We start from the raw sequence: 17031 nt of genomic DNA on the forward strand, positions 1-17031 counted from the left end.
TGCACTGGGTCTGCACTGGGTCTGCACTGGGACGGGGTCTGTGTGCATCCCTGCACCGGGTCCTTCCCGGAAGCCCCTGCTCCCTTCCCCTCCTGATCCTGAAGCCCTTGTTAGTGCCTCGGTCCCCGAGCGTCATCCTGGGACTGGGCTGCGTCCCACGAGGGTGGTAGGCTGAAGGGAGGGCCTGTGTGTCCGTCCCGTCGGCACCCTGCCCAGCTGGACGGCGAGGGGGGGCTGGTGGAGTGAATTCTCAGTCCGGGGAAGGGAAGAGGGGTCAGCTGCTCTCCGACACTCGAGGAAACTGTTGACGTCTCGTGGCCAGGTTCCCTCCCCCAGATTCGGAACACAGTCCTCGAGCATGTGATTCGCTCTGTGAGGAAGGCTCTCTGCTCACAGTCATGGTGCATCCGTAAACAAGACCATGGGCATCAGAAGGGCGAGCAGATGGGGGCACGGGGCCGGGCGGGGGGCGGGCAGACTTCCGTCTCCCTCGTGTGGAGGTGGGACGCCGCTGGCTTCATGGTGAACTCTGTCCCAGCCCCCTCGCCCCGAGTTCAGGCCGGCGGGGCTCCAGCCCTCCACCCCCCGTCTCTTACCGTTTCCGAACCCGCCTTTTTGTCACCGTCGTCCAGGCCTGGCTCGGTGCACAGGCGGGTCTTTGTGTGCCAGCCTGGCTTCCATCCGAGAGCCCCCTCCGCATGCTGTTGTCAGCCCCCCGCGCATCCCACCCTTTCTCTGTCCTCGGGCCAGCGGGTCCCACCCCGTCTGCCTCACAGAACGTGAGCTAACGATTGTAATTCTGCGGCACAATCTGTGACCAAATTCACCTTTGCCAATCTGACAGAAGTATGTGCGATTTCGATTCGTTTCAAAAATAGTAATAATAATAGTAACTCCCCACCCTTTTAGCTCCAAAGGGACTTTTTAAAACATCAGGTGCCTGTATCTGTGTGAGGGCTTCTGGCCCCACGCAGCAGCCTATCGGACACAGCCAGTTATCAGCGGCGACTGGTAAGGTGTGGCTCTGCTCCGTGACGCCTGTGTTTGTGGGGCAGACCGGGCACCACACGGGCGGCCACTGTTGTCATTTTGTTGCCTGACGGTGTCAGGGAGAAGAGGGCTGTGCCCCGACCAAACACTCAGCTGTGGCTTGTTTCACAAACTCTTGTGCCACACGGGCTGGAAGTCGCTGCCCGAGGCTGCAGGTGTGTGTCTCAGGGTCAGACGGTTGAATGGGGTCCCGTGTTAGCAGGGGGCCGTCGAGATGCATGCCGGCACGTGCCGGTTCTGGTGGGTTTCCCGCTCTTGGGCACCGGTGCGCCCCCTGGGCAAAGCAAACAGGAGAGTCCCCCGACTCTGTAGATCGGGGGGCTGCCCGCTGACCACGTGGGAGAGGGCGTGCGGGTCACTTTCCAGTTTGTCTCCCACAGGAATAACGCTGTACAGTCACCCGTACGGAGGGGCCCTGCTGAACGACGACAGGATGTGAGTTGAAGGCGGGGTTGGGGGTGGGCAGCCCGCTGTGGAGCGAGGTCTCTGGGTTACTCGCGGGGTTTGGTGCTGCCTCTGCACTCGCCCTGAGGGGGGCGCTGGCACGCAGGGTTAGCAGCACCGGCTGGCCGTGCTCACGGAGTGCAGGGACGGTGACCTCAGGGAGGCGGTGCGCTGCCGAGGTTGAGCCAGTGGGCGCGACACACAGCTGCGTCTCCGCGTGTAGGGTGTTCTGAGGGCGTGATGTCCCTGATGTCAGTGATGGGCCAGTGAGGTGTGGAGCTGTAGCTGATGCCTGCCCCTCCCCCCTGGTGGGGCTGCCGTGTGCCCGGGGGCGGGTGCCCAACCTGGGCCAGGGCCACGCCCCCTCAGATGCACCCTGGGGGTCTCTCCCTGTGACTGGGGGTCAGGCACAGCGGTCGAGAGACTTGGAGACAGGCAGACTCGGAAACGCCCTTCAGCTCTGCACTCCTCAGCTCCGTGCCCAGTAAATGGGGACCAGTGATCCATGCTGCCAAGGCCGCCGTGGGGATTCTGGGCGTGGTCCCCGCCCCCAGCCAGCTGGTCCCCCGGCCGGTCTGTCACTGGCTGTCCCCAGCAGGAAGGGGCCCAGCCCTGTCTCTCGGCTCACAGCGGCCGTGCTTGCCCGCAGCCTGGAGAGCGTCCGCCAGTGCGGTGTGGCCCTCTGCATTGCCCTGGGCTTCTCCATCCTGACGGCCTCGAGGGGGAGCGCTGTGGTCCGGGACCGGGTGACCGGGGCCAAGCGGCTGCAGCACATCAGCGGCCTGGGCCACGGGACCTACTGGTTCACCAACTTCCTGTACGACATGGTAGGACTGGGGGCGCTGCCCCGGCACCCTGCACCCGCGGCTTGTTAAAGTGCGTGTGCGCACGTGTGTGGTGTGTGTGCACGTGCGTGTGGTGTGTGCACGTGTGGTATGTGTGGTGTCGGCACGTGTGTGGTATGTGCATGTGCGCACACGTGTGGTGTGTGCATGGGTGTGTGGTGTGTACAAGTGGCATGTGCACATGTGTGGTGTGTGCATGTGTGCACAGGTGTGTGGTGTGTGCGCATGTGTGCGGTGCAGGTGACTTCCCAGGGCCGAGCCCACTGCTACAAAACTCGTCCTGTGCAGAACGAACATACTCACCTGGAAACTGTGGCCCTGCCCCCCGAGGCCACAGGACCCCTTTCCTTCTCATGCCCTCAGCTCTTCTACACGGCTTCCGTCTGCCTGTGTGTCGCGGTCGTCCTGGCCTTCGGGCTGCCAGCCTTCACCTTCCGCCAGAACCTGGCCGCCACGGCCCTCCTGCTGCTGCTGTTCGGGTGCGTGGGGGGCGGCGCGGCCGCTCGGCTCGGGCTTGTTTCCGGAGACGGAAAGCCCCGGGGTGGCTCTGAACCTGCTGGGGGCTGCGTGCTCTCCTTTCTTTTTCAGCAATTACGTTGCTTCTGCGAGAGTCGCCACATGGACGAGATGGGCCAGGGAGCTGTGTGGCCCGTGGGGGAGGGCGGGCAGGGCAGCCTGGGCCCCGCCTGGCTCAGGACGGCGCTCGAGTGGTGACAGACTTCAGCCCTTGGAAACGACTCTGCGCCTTGTCACTGGGACGTAGCTGGGGGGCCGTGTGTGTCCCCGCAGTGAGCCCCGGAGCGGCCTTTGTGGGGCTTTCCCTGGGCACGCGTTCCCTCTCCTATGGTGTTAGTAGTTCGGGAATGTTTTGTCTGCGTTTACCTCCTTTTGTCCCAGAGAAAAACGCAAAAGCAGAAAAGTCGTTTCATATGTCTCTCCGTAGAAACTGATCAGGGTCACTGCCAGGGTCCCGAGTCGGCTTCTCCCGTGCGCTGCACGCGCTGTCTTGTGTGGGAGGTTGGCTCGAGCAGGAAAAGAATGGACGTGCCAATTTGTCATAATTTAAGGCTTTTTTTTTTTTTAAAGCAAAGCTGTCTGCTTTTGTTTAAGCTGCAGGTTAAAAATAAAAAGAGTTTTACACAAATCACAGCTATGCCAGTGACCCAGGCTTACTCAGAACAGTTGGGGGCACGGTGTAGGTGAACCGAGCACCTGTCACGCTGGGTGACTCGATGCAGTGGTGATGGATGGGGAGGGAGGGCGAGACAGACAAACTGTTTTCGGGCACATGGATGCAGCCCCTCCGCAACTCCGTGGCCTTGGGAGAACGAGAGGGTCAGGGACCGCCGTGGAGGCCCCCAGCGCACTGTGGAGTGGGCTCTGGAGCAGAGGCGAGCCCCCGAGTCTGTCCCCAAGGCTGGTGTTCGCAGGGAGCTGCAGTTCTCCGCGTGCTCGACGCTCAGTTCTCACCGCCACAAATGGGCAGTACTCCTGCTTTCCCAGCGGTGGGTGGAGCCCAGGGCGAGGCCCCAGTGGGCCCCTTCAGGGAGGACTCCAGCGGGACTCCGTGGCTTTCCTCGGGGTGGCGGAGTGAAAGTCCCGGCCCACAGGTTGCCGGGCTTGGACCTGCTCCGTGGTGTCGGGTCCTCTGCAGCCCCAGGAAACCGCTCACCGATGGAGGGGCCTGGCCAGGCCAGGAAACCCTCGCCTCTCATTCCGCCGTCAGAGAAGTGAACGGAAAGCAAACACCCACTCTCTCCCTGGCCTCTGCAGGTACGCCACCCTCCCGTGGATGTACCTGGCGTCCAGGTTCTTCCCCAGTGCAGACGTGGCTTTCATCTCCTACGTCTCGCTGAACTTTGTCTTCGGCCTCTGCACCCTGCTGATGACCACCATGCCACGGCTGCTGGCCATTGTCTCCAGGGCCCAGGTCAGTGAGCTCCACTGGCCCCAGGCCTGCCCCAGGACAGGAGGCTGGCCCGAGCTGGCCCGGCTGCTTTTCCTGCCGGAACTGAGTGCGCACGGTGATGGCCGCTTCTGTGTCTCCATCAGGGAGGCCACCCCGGTGCGTGCCCACTGCGCGCCCCCTGTGCACCCCTGTGTGCTGGTGAAAGGCTGAGGCGTAGGGGTCAGAGGCCACGGGGCAGGCTTGGCTGCAGTGCTCACCAGCCAGACGCAGCAGGGCCCACCCCGCGGTCCCTGGGCGTTTCCAGCTTTGCTGCCTGCAGTGCGTGGGAGCAGGCTGCGCCCTCTGCCCGAGGCTCCAGGGTGGCCTGCGCCTGGCCTCTGCAGCGAGAATCACGGTTCTGCCCCTGGCGCCCCTGCGCCCCCGGCAAACAGACTTCCGGGGCAGGCCCAGTGCTCCTTGTGTCGGAGGCTATGTCGTGGTCTTGGCTCCAGTGACGCAGGGATGGCCGTGCTAAGGGACAGGGTTTCTCCCTCAGAGCCGGAATGCAGGACCTAGGGGACTCCCTGCCGACGGCCAACATGGTGTTTGCTGTTGTGCCTGGTGTGCGCTGGCGGCAGTGGCCTTACGTAAGCACCATCAGCACGCAGGGGAGGAGGCACCTGTTTAACCGGTGGTCGGCCTTTGCGTAGCAGGTGAGCGTGGGAGCGGGCAGAGGCCATGTGGGAGCCCCTGTCCCCCCACCTCCAGTGTGCCCCGAGCCGTGAGTGGTGTCCCTGTGAACAGGGTGAGGAGGAGCTCCAGCCATAGCCTGCTCCAGGGGACGGTCGGAGGAGGAGGAAGGACGCGGGTCCCTCAGGTCCCCGGAGGAGCCTGGCCAGGCCGCTCGGCTTCCCTAGCAGCTGTCACTGAGGGGGCGAGGGGCTCCCTCCAGCGGTGAGCCGCCTCCGCGACTTGGAGAGATCTCGGTGGCGGCAGGTTGCTGGCAGGAGACTGGGTGGAGCTCAGCTCTGAGCGGTGGAAGGCTGTCATGCTCTTGTGAGCCTCCCTTTCTGGCCCTTTGTGTCGAGGTTGTTGGCCTTAGAACTCGGCGAAGTGAGCGAGTGGTCCCGCAGACTCATGTGTGAGCTCTGGAGTGGTGTGCTGGGGCACAGCCCGTGAGGGAGACCGGGAGGGTGACCAGGGGTCCAGTGTTAGACGCTGGTGTGACCGCAGTGACCGCCGTGGCCACCGTGTGCGCCGACTGGGAGGTTGTCACCGAGTTGCAGCCTGTCTGTGGACTTCCGGGGGACGCGCATCCTCTGTCCCCACTTGAGGTCCCCAGTACCGCCCGCCTGCCTGTGAGGCTGCCCGTGGGGGAGGGGTGGCAGGTGGGGGAAACCCACTGTCCCGGCCACATGTCTCTTCTCCAGTGGCTGGAATCGGACACGTGTGAGGTGCCGCCCCATGAATTGTGCAGCTACAGCCCCCCATGTGTGTGGGTTACTTGCCACTCAGTGTCCATGAGTTGCAGACACGCTGGGTGGCTGTCACCCGGAGCCCCTCCCTGTCCCTCCTGTCTGAAGCCGTCCCACCGCTGTGGCGTCTCCCTGACCGCCGCCCTGTGTTGAAGTGGTGATGTCCACTGCTTCTGCGCTGCCACGGCGAGAGGACAGCCTCTGGTGCGAGACGGGGCTGGAAGCACGGTGTCGCGGCTGAGGGGTGGGCAACCTGACGGGGCAAAGCCTGCAAGGAAGGGCAGTCAGCGGAGGCCAGAACTGAAGGAGAATTAAATGCATGTTCTTCCCGTGTCTGTGTGCAAAAGACCGTTCGCTGTAATATGTGGTACAGCTCCTGAAGTCTTCGCCGAGTTTTCTGCCGGCCCAAGTCCCACTCTTGAAGACAGTATGGTTTCCAGTTACGTAAATTAGTATATAAGTACGGAAAGCGTATACTGATTGTGCTAGGTTTGCATCGTGAAGGGAGATGGACCTCACCTACGAGGAGTGTGAAACGGACAGCTTGTGAGTGTGCTCTTTACCATTTGTGCCGTGGCACACGCACTGTTTACCGTGAGCCGCAGTGTCTCCCTCATCCTGACTCTGCTCCCTTGCGACGTCCTGCTGTTCGGCCAGTCACCGGGCTCGAGCCTGAGCAGAGACCGACGCGTGAGTCGGCCTTTCCCACTTGTCCGTGGCTCCCGCCGCTCGTTGTGGGGACTGTGGCCTCTCTGGGCGGAAGCTGTGCTTCACAGCAGCCGCACTGATTCACGGCCGGCTCAGCCCCCGCACCGCGGTGAGCCTTCCACAGCGGCGTGTTCCCTGGCCCAGGAGGATGGGGTCAGGTGCTGGCCCTCTGCGCTGTGGCCTGGACTCCCACGTGAGGCCTGGTTCCCTCCGTGGGAGCTGAGCTTGCTTCCCAGGACCTCGTGCATTTGCCGAGAGAATGAGAAGCAGTGGGAAGTCCAGGAAGACTGGAGGCTCCTGGTGTTCCGCAGAAGGCCCCTGGGGGACACTGATGACCGCCGTTGTGATTTTCATCTCGTTGTGGAATAAGGCACCAGATGGTGTAGACAATGAGGAAATTTATAGGAATGCTGAATTTTTATATATATTCAATTTAAAACCATATTTATCTTTCCCCCTGTGAAGCACCTTTTAAAATTTATCCATTTATTATTACTTTTAAATATTTTGTTTTTGTTGTATTTTCCCATTTATCCCCCTTACACTCTCCCTCTCCCCCCTCCCCACCACAAGCACCGCACTGTCTGTGTGCGTGCCCTTTTTCTTGTTTGTGGGTCCATGCACCCCTCAACCCCACCTGCCCTGAGCCGTCAGCCTGCTCTCCCCTGTGAGCCTGCCCCCCTTTCCATGTTAGCTCAGTCGTTCATTGGGTCCCCCACGCGAGCGATACCCCTCGTCTTCCTCTGCCTGGCTGTTCCTGGAGCACGGGGCCCCCAGGCCGGGGCGTGCTGCCTGGGGTCTGGAACTCCTTCTAACTCCCACCTGCACCAGCTCGGGCGGCCGCCAGGACGGCGCATCCCGGGGCAGAGCTGCTCTGCGGCCGCGAGCCTGGGAAGCTCACGAGCTCTGTGCTTCCGAGCCCCAGCGGTGGGGCGGCTGTGCAGACACTTGTCCTTTCTACAGGCACCGCTGGGGCCCACGCGGGTCCCGGCCAGCAGGGCAGCCTCTTCGGCCCGCGGGCTGCAGAGCCAGACAGACCCTGTGGCTGGCCGGCCGTCTGGGAGGGCCTGGGACGCAGGGCCAACCCCGAGAACTGGACGCTGGGATGGGCTCTGATTTGACTTCTTTCCTCCTTCTGTCCCCGCAGAACTTACAGGACATCTCTGACACGCTCAGGTGGGCCTTCACGCTGTTCCCGCAGTTCTGCCTGGGCCAGGGGCTGGTGGAGCTCTGCTACAACCAGATCAAGTACGACCTGGCGCGCGGCTTCGGTGTCGACTCCTACGCCAGCCCCTTCGCGATGAGCTTCCTGGGCTGGATCTTCGTGCAGCTGGCCTGCCAGGGCTCGGTCCTCCTGCTACTGAGGCTGCTGCTGCACGGGGACCTCATGCAGTGGTCCAGGTGAGGGCCTCGGCCTCCTCCGTCCGAGGGCCAGACGTCCCACGGGCTGTAGCCCGCCGGCGAGTGTGCTCGGCGTCATGGGCAGCCCTCGGGAGCAGGCTCCAGGTTCCTCTCGCTGGGGGCGGCAGTGTGAGTCGTGGGCTCCTGGGAGGGAGGATGGTGTCAGCAACGCAGGGCCGCCCCGTCGGGGGAGCGTGTGGTGCCCGGCCTTGTTCTTGCCCATCGAGTTCCCGTGGGAGCAGGTTCTCATCGCAAGCACGTCCCGGGGACCTTGCTGAGGTGGTGCAGAGACTGAACCCTCTTGGGAGGGCCCCTCTGTCACTTCCCAGCACGTTTCCTCGCTTGTGCTGCTGGGCCCCCGGGGCCCCCAGAGGCTCCTTGGTCCGTGGGCGGGTGGCTGCCAAAGAAAGGGGGACAGGAAGGAGGGATGTGACTTCCTGCTTACTTAAAAGTAGTTTAAGACACAAGAAATGGCCAGATTAGTACAGAGCCCGCGGACCCCTCACCCAGCGCCTCCCAGTGGCCCCAGACAGCGTGACGACATGTTGCGTGACAGCCCCGCGTGGCCAGAGCCTGGGTGTTGGTGCTGCCCCATGGTCTGTGCCCAGGTAGCGATGACGCCGGTGCCGGCGTGCTCCTGCTCACCAGGGAGTGGAGATGTGAGGGAAGTCAAGACGCACCAGGTTGGAAACCAGGTTGGAGGGCTGAAAAGGGAGTGGCCCAGGCTTCGGGGCAGACGAGTTCGAGGCGGACGTGAAGTTTGAGTCCTGCTGACCCATGCTGATGGGGCCGCACGTTCAGGTGCTGGGCCCGGCGCCCTTCACGCAGCCCGGCGTGTGCCGCGCAGTTGGGACCTGTGGCTGCTTCTGCCGCCGACTCAGCCACTCACTGACCCGTTTGCTGGAGTTGCGCAGACGCACGATTCTTTTTGATGCCTGTGCGGCAACCCCTTTCTCCGCCCAGCTCGAGTCCGCGTGGTTTTGTTTTTCACGCGGTTGAAGGCGGGGCAGGGACTCCGGCCGGCCAGGAGGACGGCGGCCGTGGAGCTGGCCCTGCAGCCTCTCCAGACCTGGCCCCTGTATGGCCTCTGACCCTGCCTGCAGTCTCAAGGCCTCCAGCCCCACCTCCGGGGAGCGAACTGACTCTGAGCCTCCTCCCAGGAGCCGCGCTGCCGACATCCAAGGCACAGTCACGTCTTGTTCGGACGCGGACGTGGAAAAGGAGCAGACGCGGGTGTTGAAAGGAAGGACCGGCGGGGACCTGCTGGTGCTGTGCAACCTCAGCAAAAGCTACCGGAGCCTCTCCAAGCGGCGCGCTGCCGTGCACGACGTGAGCCTGGGCCTGCGGCGAGGCGAGGTGAGGGAGTGTCCCCGTGCTGCCCTTTCCGGGAGGCGTCACCTGCTCCTGTTGTGCCTGGGGCATCGGCAGTCACAGCTGCCGGCAGCCTTCGAATTCCAGCGGCTCCTGCACAGCCCGCAGCGGCCAAACCCGGGGGGAGAGTGAGTCGGCTCCTTCCCCCGGCGACCCTGGGCGGATGGCTGGAGGGGGCTGACTCTCTGTAATTTCACACACGTCTTGTGATTGAGGAGCTGGAATTATTGTTCGGGCTGTGAGATCACTTTTGATTGAGAGTAAATGTTTTATGACTCCGATTAATTCGGGAGCCCACCGCCGACTGGGGCTTGGCCCTGCACGCCCGCTCGTGACAGGCTCCCCTGGAAGGGGAGGCATGCACCCCACAAGGCCATCGCTCGGGTGCTCTCCCCACGGCTGTGGCCTTAATTCCACGAGAAATGTTTAATCAGAACCGTCAGAAGCCGTATCAGTCATTCCTGATTTGTGTTCAGTTGCGTAACGGGTGGTCAGCTCAGGAAATGATTGCCTTCAGCTAACTGTCAAAGACGAGAGAGCATCGCTGTGCAACTGCTTGGGGGCCCAGGGCCTGTGGAGAGACGGACACGGCCGGGATGGGCCCTGTCCCCCAGGGGCTGGTGACTGGGTCCAGTGTCACATGGGGTAGCTGGCACCTGGTGCTGCCTGGGAGCTTCAGGTCAGAGAGGGCAGCTGGGCGGGGGCCTCAGGTTAAGTCACATAAACCGGGGCCTGAGCCTTGAAGGACAGACAGGTGGGTGGGCGCCTCAGGTGTGCTGTTCCTGCGGACAGGATGGGCCTGGGACATGGTGAGCCCAGGAATTGGGTGGCAGAGACCCAGCTGAGGGGTAAGCATGGCTGTCGAAGCAGCTGGGAGTTCCGGGTGGCTGCTGTCACCCAGAGGGACGAGATCGTCCTGGGACCACTGGTGGGTGACAGAAGACCCACCACAATCAGTTGCTTAAGACCCAGGGAGCCTGGGGGCAGCTGAAGTCACAGACAGGACGCGGGGCGCCAGGTCACAGATGCCTGGCAGGAGAAGGGCCAGAGCCAGCCGCACTGAGCCTCCGCATAGGCCCTGCAGCTGGGAATGTGCGCAGGCGCCTGCTGGGGCCAGGTCGAGACCGGCTCTAGGAGAGAGAACAGGGGGCGTTTCCCACACGAGACGCAGGTCAGGGCTGGGCCAACTGTGCTGACCGTTGGGAGCAGCAGGGTGCAGAGTGGGGCGCCGTTCGTGACCCGGGGTCAGCCCCAGGCTGGGGTCTGAGCTGGCAGGGACGCGCAGAGCGGGCGTCCTCTCAGGGAGTGCTTTCAGCTGGGCGGGCGGTCAGGGCAATGCTGCCTGTGCCGTACGGCTCTCAGAGACCCCCGGTCACCAGAGGGCACGTTAGGAGCTGGTCGGCAGCCCATGTGGGCCGGAGCATGCGTGTTGGTCTCAGTGGCCCTTGCTCATGCCCTCCCGAGTTCCGCACACGCGAGTTCATGTGTGTCAGGTACTGCTGGCAATGGGCCCCGTCCAAGTGCCACGAGCATTTCAGACGTGCTCTGGAGGCCACATGCTGCTGCGCCTTGCACGGACGTCTGAGTTGAAGAGTCCACAGATCTCACACGACCCCCGCCCCTGCAGGGTGGGCCGAAAGCAGGGGCTGCTCCTGACGCCGTCCCGTCTCACCATCCGACCTGCTTCCTCCCCACAGTGCTTCGGGCTCCTGGGGGTGAATGGAGCCGGGAAGACCACCACCTTCAAAATGCTGAGTGGGGACATCGCCCCGACCTCGGGACACGCCGTCGTCAGGACCCCCGCCGGGTGAGACCCGCCTTTCACTGTTTTTCCGCCCGTAGAGCTCGGGGCCACGCCCAGGGACCCCTGCGTGCCCCTGCAGGACTGGTGTCCGAGGACGTCGTCTCCTCCCTGTTCGCCTGTGCTGAGCACCCTCCTGAGTGCCGTGGCCAGGGCTCAGGGTCCTGTGGGGCAGGAGGTGCGGACGGGCTGTGCTGTGTGTCTGCTCACTCATGGGCAGGAAGCCACGCGAGTGTGTGCCATGGGCGGGCGGGGTAGGGGGACTGGTCCTTCTGCCTTCACCACCGGCTCAGCTTCAGGCCCTCCCGTGACCGGAAGGGGCCGCGAGGTCCCCAGGCAGTGCAGGTGTGTTCCGGCCACCCTGCTACACACCTGGCGTGCGTCGGTGGACGGCCCCAGAGCCCAGTCTGCGCCCACGCTTCTCATGTCCAACCCTGGAGCCGCGGGCTCAGCGTAGACCCCTTTGCCTGCTACAGCGAACTCCTGAGACTTGCGAGTAGGCGCCCGGCGTCTGCTGCTGGGCTCCGGTCAGGAAAACCACGCGCTTGCCGCACTCCCTCCAGAGGCCGTGGTAGAAACAGGCGCCAGGTTCTCGGTGCTGCCTGAGCTCATTGTCCCTCTGCGGGGGCCACGGAGTCCTTCCCACGCAGACTGGGGAGGACTTTGCTTGAGGCGTTTGCATGTGGGTTCAGCTCCAGTAATGGACAAAAGTTGTTCGGAACGATCAGAATCACCCACTAATTGGCCAGTTCTTTGCGCCTACAAATCCTGCTTGTCCCTGTGATGTGCCAGGCCAAGGACGACGTGTTTTTGGTAATCCTGCAGATCAGTTAATACGGACGTCTCCTCCTTGCCTAATTTCACTGTGCATTCGTGTCTGTGTGTGTGCCTGGTTGTGTACCGTCACGCGTGTGTGAGGTGCGGGTAACCCAGTGTGGTGCCAGGCAGAGAGGCGCACACTTAAAAGCCAGATGGGGACACGAGGCGGCCTGCGTGCCCCCACGAGCCGAGCATTTCGCAGCCCTCTTCAGGAGCAGCCGCCGAGTGTCAGCGTGGATGAGCCTGACAGGCCCACGGCCTCGCTGACCGGCACTGTCGAGCTCCTCCCGGACTGGGCTGCTTTCCCGGGACCACTTTCTGTGCGGTTTCGTCCTGCCACTGGGCTGGGGTGCCCACGGTCCTTTGTCCCACAGGCCGGCCGGCCGCTGGCCGCAGGTCGTGCGAGAGCGCTTCGTCCAGTCCCCCAGGAAGCCAACACAGGCCTCTGCGTGTGCTAAGCCTTATCTCCCGCTGGCTCCTTTGTTTTAACTTTGCTGTGAAAGATTCTGTGTCAAGTTCTTGCTTCTGATTAAGTCAACTTATGATTTTGTTCTTTGTTCTTCTTGGTTTTTGAATCTTAAATTCTCTTTCTGAGTCATAACGATATTTTTCATGTTTTCTTTTCCAAACTGATTTTTTACATTCATGTCTCTACATGGAGTTTATATTTGGATAAATGATATAGTAGAAATACAACTTTAATTTTTTCCTATCCAGAATTTCAATTTGCCTAATGCCCTGTTCTTATTGATCGGTTGATTGACGAGAGAGAGGGGACAAAACCACGCTGGTTTGCTGTTCCTCTTACCTGCGCGCCCATTGTTGACTCGTGTGTGTGCCCTGAGCCCTGAGCAGGCACTGAGCCTGCTTCCTTGGTGCGTGGGGGCGACGCTCTGACCCCTGGGCCCCCGAGCCAGGGCCCCAGCTGCCACTTCCGGACGCAGCGTCGCTCCTCTGTCAGCGTCAGCGGGGAGCACTTCCTCTGTCCCGCCCAGTTCTCCAGGGGCTGGGCCCCGTCCCGGCCCTCTGTCTCCCCGGGTCTTCGTTTGCAGAATTGCTTGGGTGACTCTGGGACCTTTATACTTTCAGAGTAACTTTATCAGCCTCTCTAAAAATGTCACAGTACTGGAATTTTGACTGGAATTACATCAAATTTATGTTACAATCGCAAGGGCTTTGTATCTTGATGGGACTGCGTCTTCCTTGGGTTTGTAATGACGGTGGTGGAGCCCCGTGTCCAGACCTGTGCCCAGTCACTGGACCACGTCCCACGGTTTCTCACCTCGCCCCCGTCCCTGCTTCCAGATTGGACACCCAGGTGACTCCGTCTTCGTCAGGGGGCTCCCCCTCCCTCGACTGTTCCCTTTGTGACTGTCTTCTCCTCGGACTGTCTTGTGGCCTGCGAACGTGCTCGCCACCCTCAGAGTGAGCTCGTCCGCGTGCGTCAGCTCTCGCTGGCCCTGTGTCTGTGTGTCCCCTTCTGTCTGTCAGAGGTGGGGCTCCAGGCAGCGCTTCTCAGCCCCTCTCGGGGTGGTGGGGACACAGGGGCTCCCTGCAGCGAGCTCTCGGATTCTGGCCCCCCTCTGCCCCTACCTGAGCGCTTTGGTCCCCACCACCGAGCAGGGGCTGGAGCCCCCGCCGCCCTCTCGGCCCAGGGCAGAGCGAAGCGGGCAGTGTGGTGAGACCCTGCTCCCCGCGTGTCCTGTCCCTGTCTGTGACGCACGGAGGTGATGCTGGGATGGAGGCTTCTATTCCCGACACCGTTGCCTAGCGATGAACGAAGCGGATGAAACCCGCTGCTTGTTTCTGGAGACAGAAGAACCAGGAAGCCCTGGGTCCGCGATAACTACTGGGAGTTCGGTGGATTTTTGTGCCGCGTCTGCAGGGCGGTTTGCAAAGAACGGACAGTTTCACGCTGTCTTCGCTTTTGCAAGCCTTGCGTAGTTTTCGTTGCTGAGAGAGTCTAAGAAGCGTTTCGAGCAGCCTGCATGCTCTGCCTAGAACACGGCGCTCTTCTCAGTAATCAATGCGGCGCTTTCCTCCCGTCTCCCTGGGCGAGGCCCTGCCCCCACGCCTCCTCGCTCTCCCCAGAACTGCCGAGACCGCGACGAAGGGCGGCGTGCCCACCTCCCTGGGGGGGGGGGGGGGCGGGAAATCACGCCCAGGGTGTTGGGCGTCTCCAGGGCCTGTCCATTTGCGGTTCTGCCAGGCGTTCTTTCGGGACAACCTTACCTTTACCAGCCTGGTGCCCATACGTCGGGACCCGTGTTACAGTTCTTTTTCTCTTCACGTGTTTGTGTCGTAAGTACGATATTTCTGATTATTCATCTGTCCTGTCCTTTCTACAGTCAACTGTGTTTTGTCATGGATTTAAATCTTTCTTATTTGCTAAATGTCATGTAGTACTTTAAATTTATGACTCATAAGGAAAATTTGTTGAACTCTCTGATTTCCAATCCTTACTATTAAATTATTCTTATTTTTATTTTGTATTTTGACAATTAAAAAGTTTTACGACTTTTTCCGGAGTCATAGCTGTGATTACCATAAGATTTGTGTTTTCGCTCTATTCCTATACAAGTGGGCCGCTGACTTTTTTGTATAAAGTTATCTTCATACTTTCTCAACTTTGAGTATTTTACCGTAAGGGGAATGAAAGATTGAATTTCTTCAGCAATTCAAGTCTTTCAGTTTCCAAATTTATTAAATGTTGTCATTCTTACTAGCCTCTCCACCATGCTTTTCCCAGTCTTGTTTATTTTTGACTTCTTCATTTGAAGGACTTTAAAATTTTTTCCCTTAAATTTATAAATGTGCTTCTTGGTGCATGAAACATATATGCTTGACCCTAAAACTTCGGTGACGTCACAGCTGCCGTAGGCTCTAAATGACATACGTGTTTGATTGAGTCTTTCCAAATGTACACGCAAGAGTATGTAGGCTCCAAATGTACACGCAAGAGTATGTAGGCACTCCGAATCTCGTGCTCCTCGGCATAATGCAGTTTTCCTCCTGTGGGTTTCCGGTGTGCACAGGGACGGCCAGTCCAGCATGAGGAATACAGTCAATGATACTGGCTTAATACTCTCAAAAGTCCCTTTAAAATTTTTACTGAAGGGAAGTCACATGTGGAGAAGCACATCTCGACACCTTTTCACACAGTACACCCGCTTTTCCGATCTGTGCCAGCAGAAGGAACAGTGCACGGCTGTCCCGTGAGGCCCCTTCTGGTCACGCACGGTCACGCCCACCCTGCAGGGCGAGGCCCACCCAGAATTTTGAGGAGTGCAGTCTTGTGTGTGACCAGCCCCTCCCCCGACGGATTCTCTGAGGCTTTTACCTTGTGGGCCCCAGACACGGCCGTTCTGCCTCCCTCCTTTGCAGAGACTGCCCGTGGCTGACTTGCGAGTCTCCGTCTCGGGCACCCTCTCCCCACCTGCTCCGGTGCTTTGCAATCTGCTGCTGGTCCTGGGCCCTCAGACGGGGAGTGGGAGCTGCAGGCGGATTTCGCCGGCTGCCCCAAATTCTGGGTGGGTGGGCCTCGCCCCGCAGGGCGGGCGTGACCGGGTGTGACCCAAAGGGGTCTCACGGGACGGCCTTGTGCTGTTCCTTACTCTGGGTCCGGAGGCCCTGGGGCTCAGGTGGACCCTCCGCACAGCTGAGCAGGAGCGGGCTGGCTCCTCTCCCCCAGGGGCACGGTTGTCTGGTCCTCACTCTGCTGGGTGGGCTGTGGGTGGGGGGTTGTGGTGGAAGTCTAGCGAACCCACTCGGTCACGGGGGATGGCGCCGGGGTGGTGTTCCAGCTCTCAGCATCTCGTTTTCATTTCCTGGCCAGGGTGGGTTTATAACGAGTTGCTCTCAATATCTGATTTGGTTACGCAGAGGAATAGTGCACGTGAATGAGGACAGATAAATGCTTATTCTGTGCCTTCTCCTTACCCGGTTTTCGGGAGCACTGATTTCCGGCCTCCCTCAGTGGTGACAAGGCAGGGCTTGCTTGTCTGGGTCACAGCGTTCGGGCGGAGGTCCCTGCGCCGCAGAGTTCCCCGTGCTTCCGGGTCCCATCTGCTCCCTGCGGCCCCTTTCGCAGCCTCCCCGTGTCCCGCTGGCCCTCGCCCGCGCTCTAGGGTGGGGAGACAACGCGCACACTGGCATGCAGACTCCACGCCGTCTCGAGTGCTTGTCCCCTGGTCCAGTCACAGGCCGGGGCCTCTCACTTCAGGACCGTTCCCGCGCCCGACCTCAGGGAGGAGGGCTGGAGACGCGGAGGCTTGGCCCAGTGCCTCCCTGCTGCGGGCTGAGCCCCGCTGCCGCCTGTGGCAGCTCGCACCTGCTCCAGCCGGTGCCGCCTGCCGGCTGAGGCCACGGTTACACCTGGCTTGGCCCGTGTCACTAGGCAGATGTCAACATTGGAAACTAATTCCGTCCAGGAACCGTGAACAGAGAGAATGTGTAGATCCTGCTTAGCGTCCCCGGCGGCGGAGGGTGGAGCTGAGTGAGTCGAACTCACTCAAGGGCCGTGTTGCGGGTTTGCCTGAGGCCCGGGGCGTGAGGAGGTGCTTTTGTTGGTTGGGTGGTGGGTTTTTATTCTTTTGGAACGTCTCTATTTACAAGTACAAAAGGACACGATAATCAGAATTCCAAAGGAAATGAAAATATATGGTTTATTTTCTCATCCCTGGGAGGCTGGCTGTCTCCTTTATAATTTCATTCTATCGTTTCTGAAATAATTGGAAAATGAAATTCAAATAGCTGTTCTCAAAAGCACGGATGGATTTACATCTTCCTGATGGTCTGCAAGTCCCTTATTAGGCTCCGTGTCTGTGTAATTAGTTTAATTATAGCTAAATCACACTTGCATTAATTATATTTTAAACCTTGATTATTTGTAATGTTAATTGTGCATTGGCATTCAAGGAACTAAGCCAGCAGGGAGGACACAGCGGGTTTACAACCACTGGGGGGCGCTGGGGTGAGCCGTCCCGCCCGCCCGCGGGGCCTGGAGCGGTCCAGCCTTCGCTTCCCTGGAAGGCTGTGCGGTGAGGGCCGGCCCCCTCTCCTCAGTGTGTCCACTCACGCTTGTGAATGCGTGTGCTCAGACTTGAGACTAAGGCGCGTCTACAGAAAGGGTTTCAAACCGACCCCCGCCGTCTCATTCACCCCCGTGAGCCCCTGATCGCGACAGCGCCCGCGGCCTGAAAGGCGCAGGCGAGGGCCTCTCCCAGGGTG

At 60.7% G+C, this 17031-nt stretch overlaps 1 protein-coding gene across 8 annotated transcripts in view; it reads left to right on the plus strand.

Moving 5' to 3' along the window:
• ABCA13 (ATP binding cassette subfamily A member 13) overlaps positions 1 to 17031 on the plus strand; it is a 135534-nt gene that overhangs the window by 104157 nt on the left and 14346 nt on the right. For 3 of the 8 annotated variants that reach the window (XM_053926087.2, XM_053926080.2, XM_053926081.2), the window contains 7 exons: positions 1431 to 1485; positions 2144 to 2321; positions 2703 to 2818; positions 4113 to 4269; positions 7558 to 7811; positions 8972 to 9167; positions 10880 to 10989. In XM_053926087.2, the coding sequence (XP_053782062.1) occupies positions 1431 to 1485; positions 2144 to 2321; positions 2703 to 2818; positions 4113 to 4269; positions 7558 to 7811; positions 8972 to 9167; positions 10880 to 10989 (1066 nt within the window). The other 5 variants (XM_053926082.1, XM_053926083.1, XR_008427056.1 and 2 more) reach the window with 5 other exon arrangements.

Source organism: Desmodus rotundus, chromosome 6, assembly GCF_022682495.2.
Source record: "Desmodus rotundus isolate HL8 chromosome 6, HLdesRot8A.1, whole genome shotgun sequence".
In the NCBI taxonomy this organism is placed as follows: domain Eukaryota; kingdom Metazoa; phylum Chordata; class Mammalia; order Chiroptera; family Phyllostomidae; genus Desmodus; species Desmodus rotundus.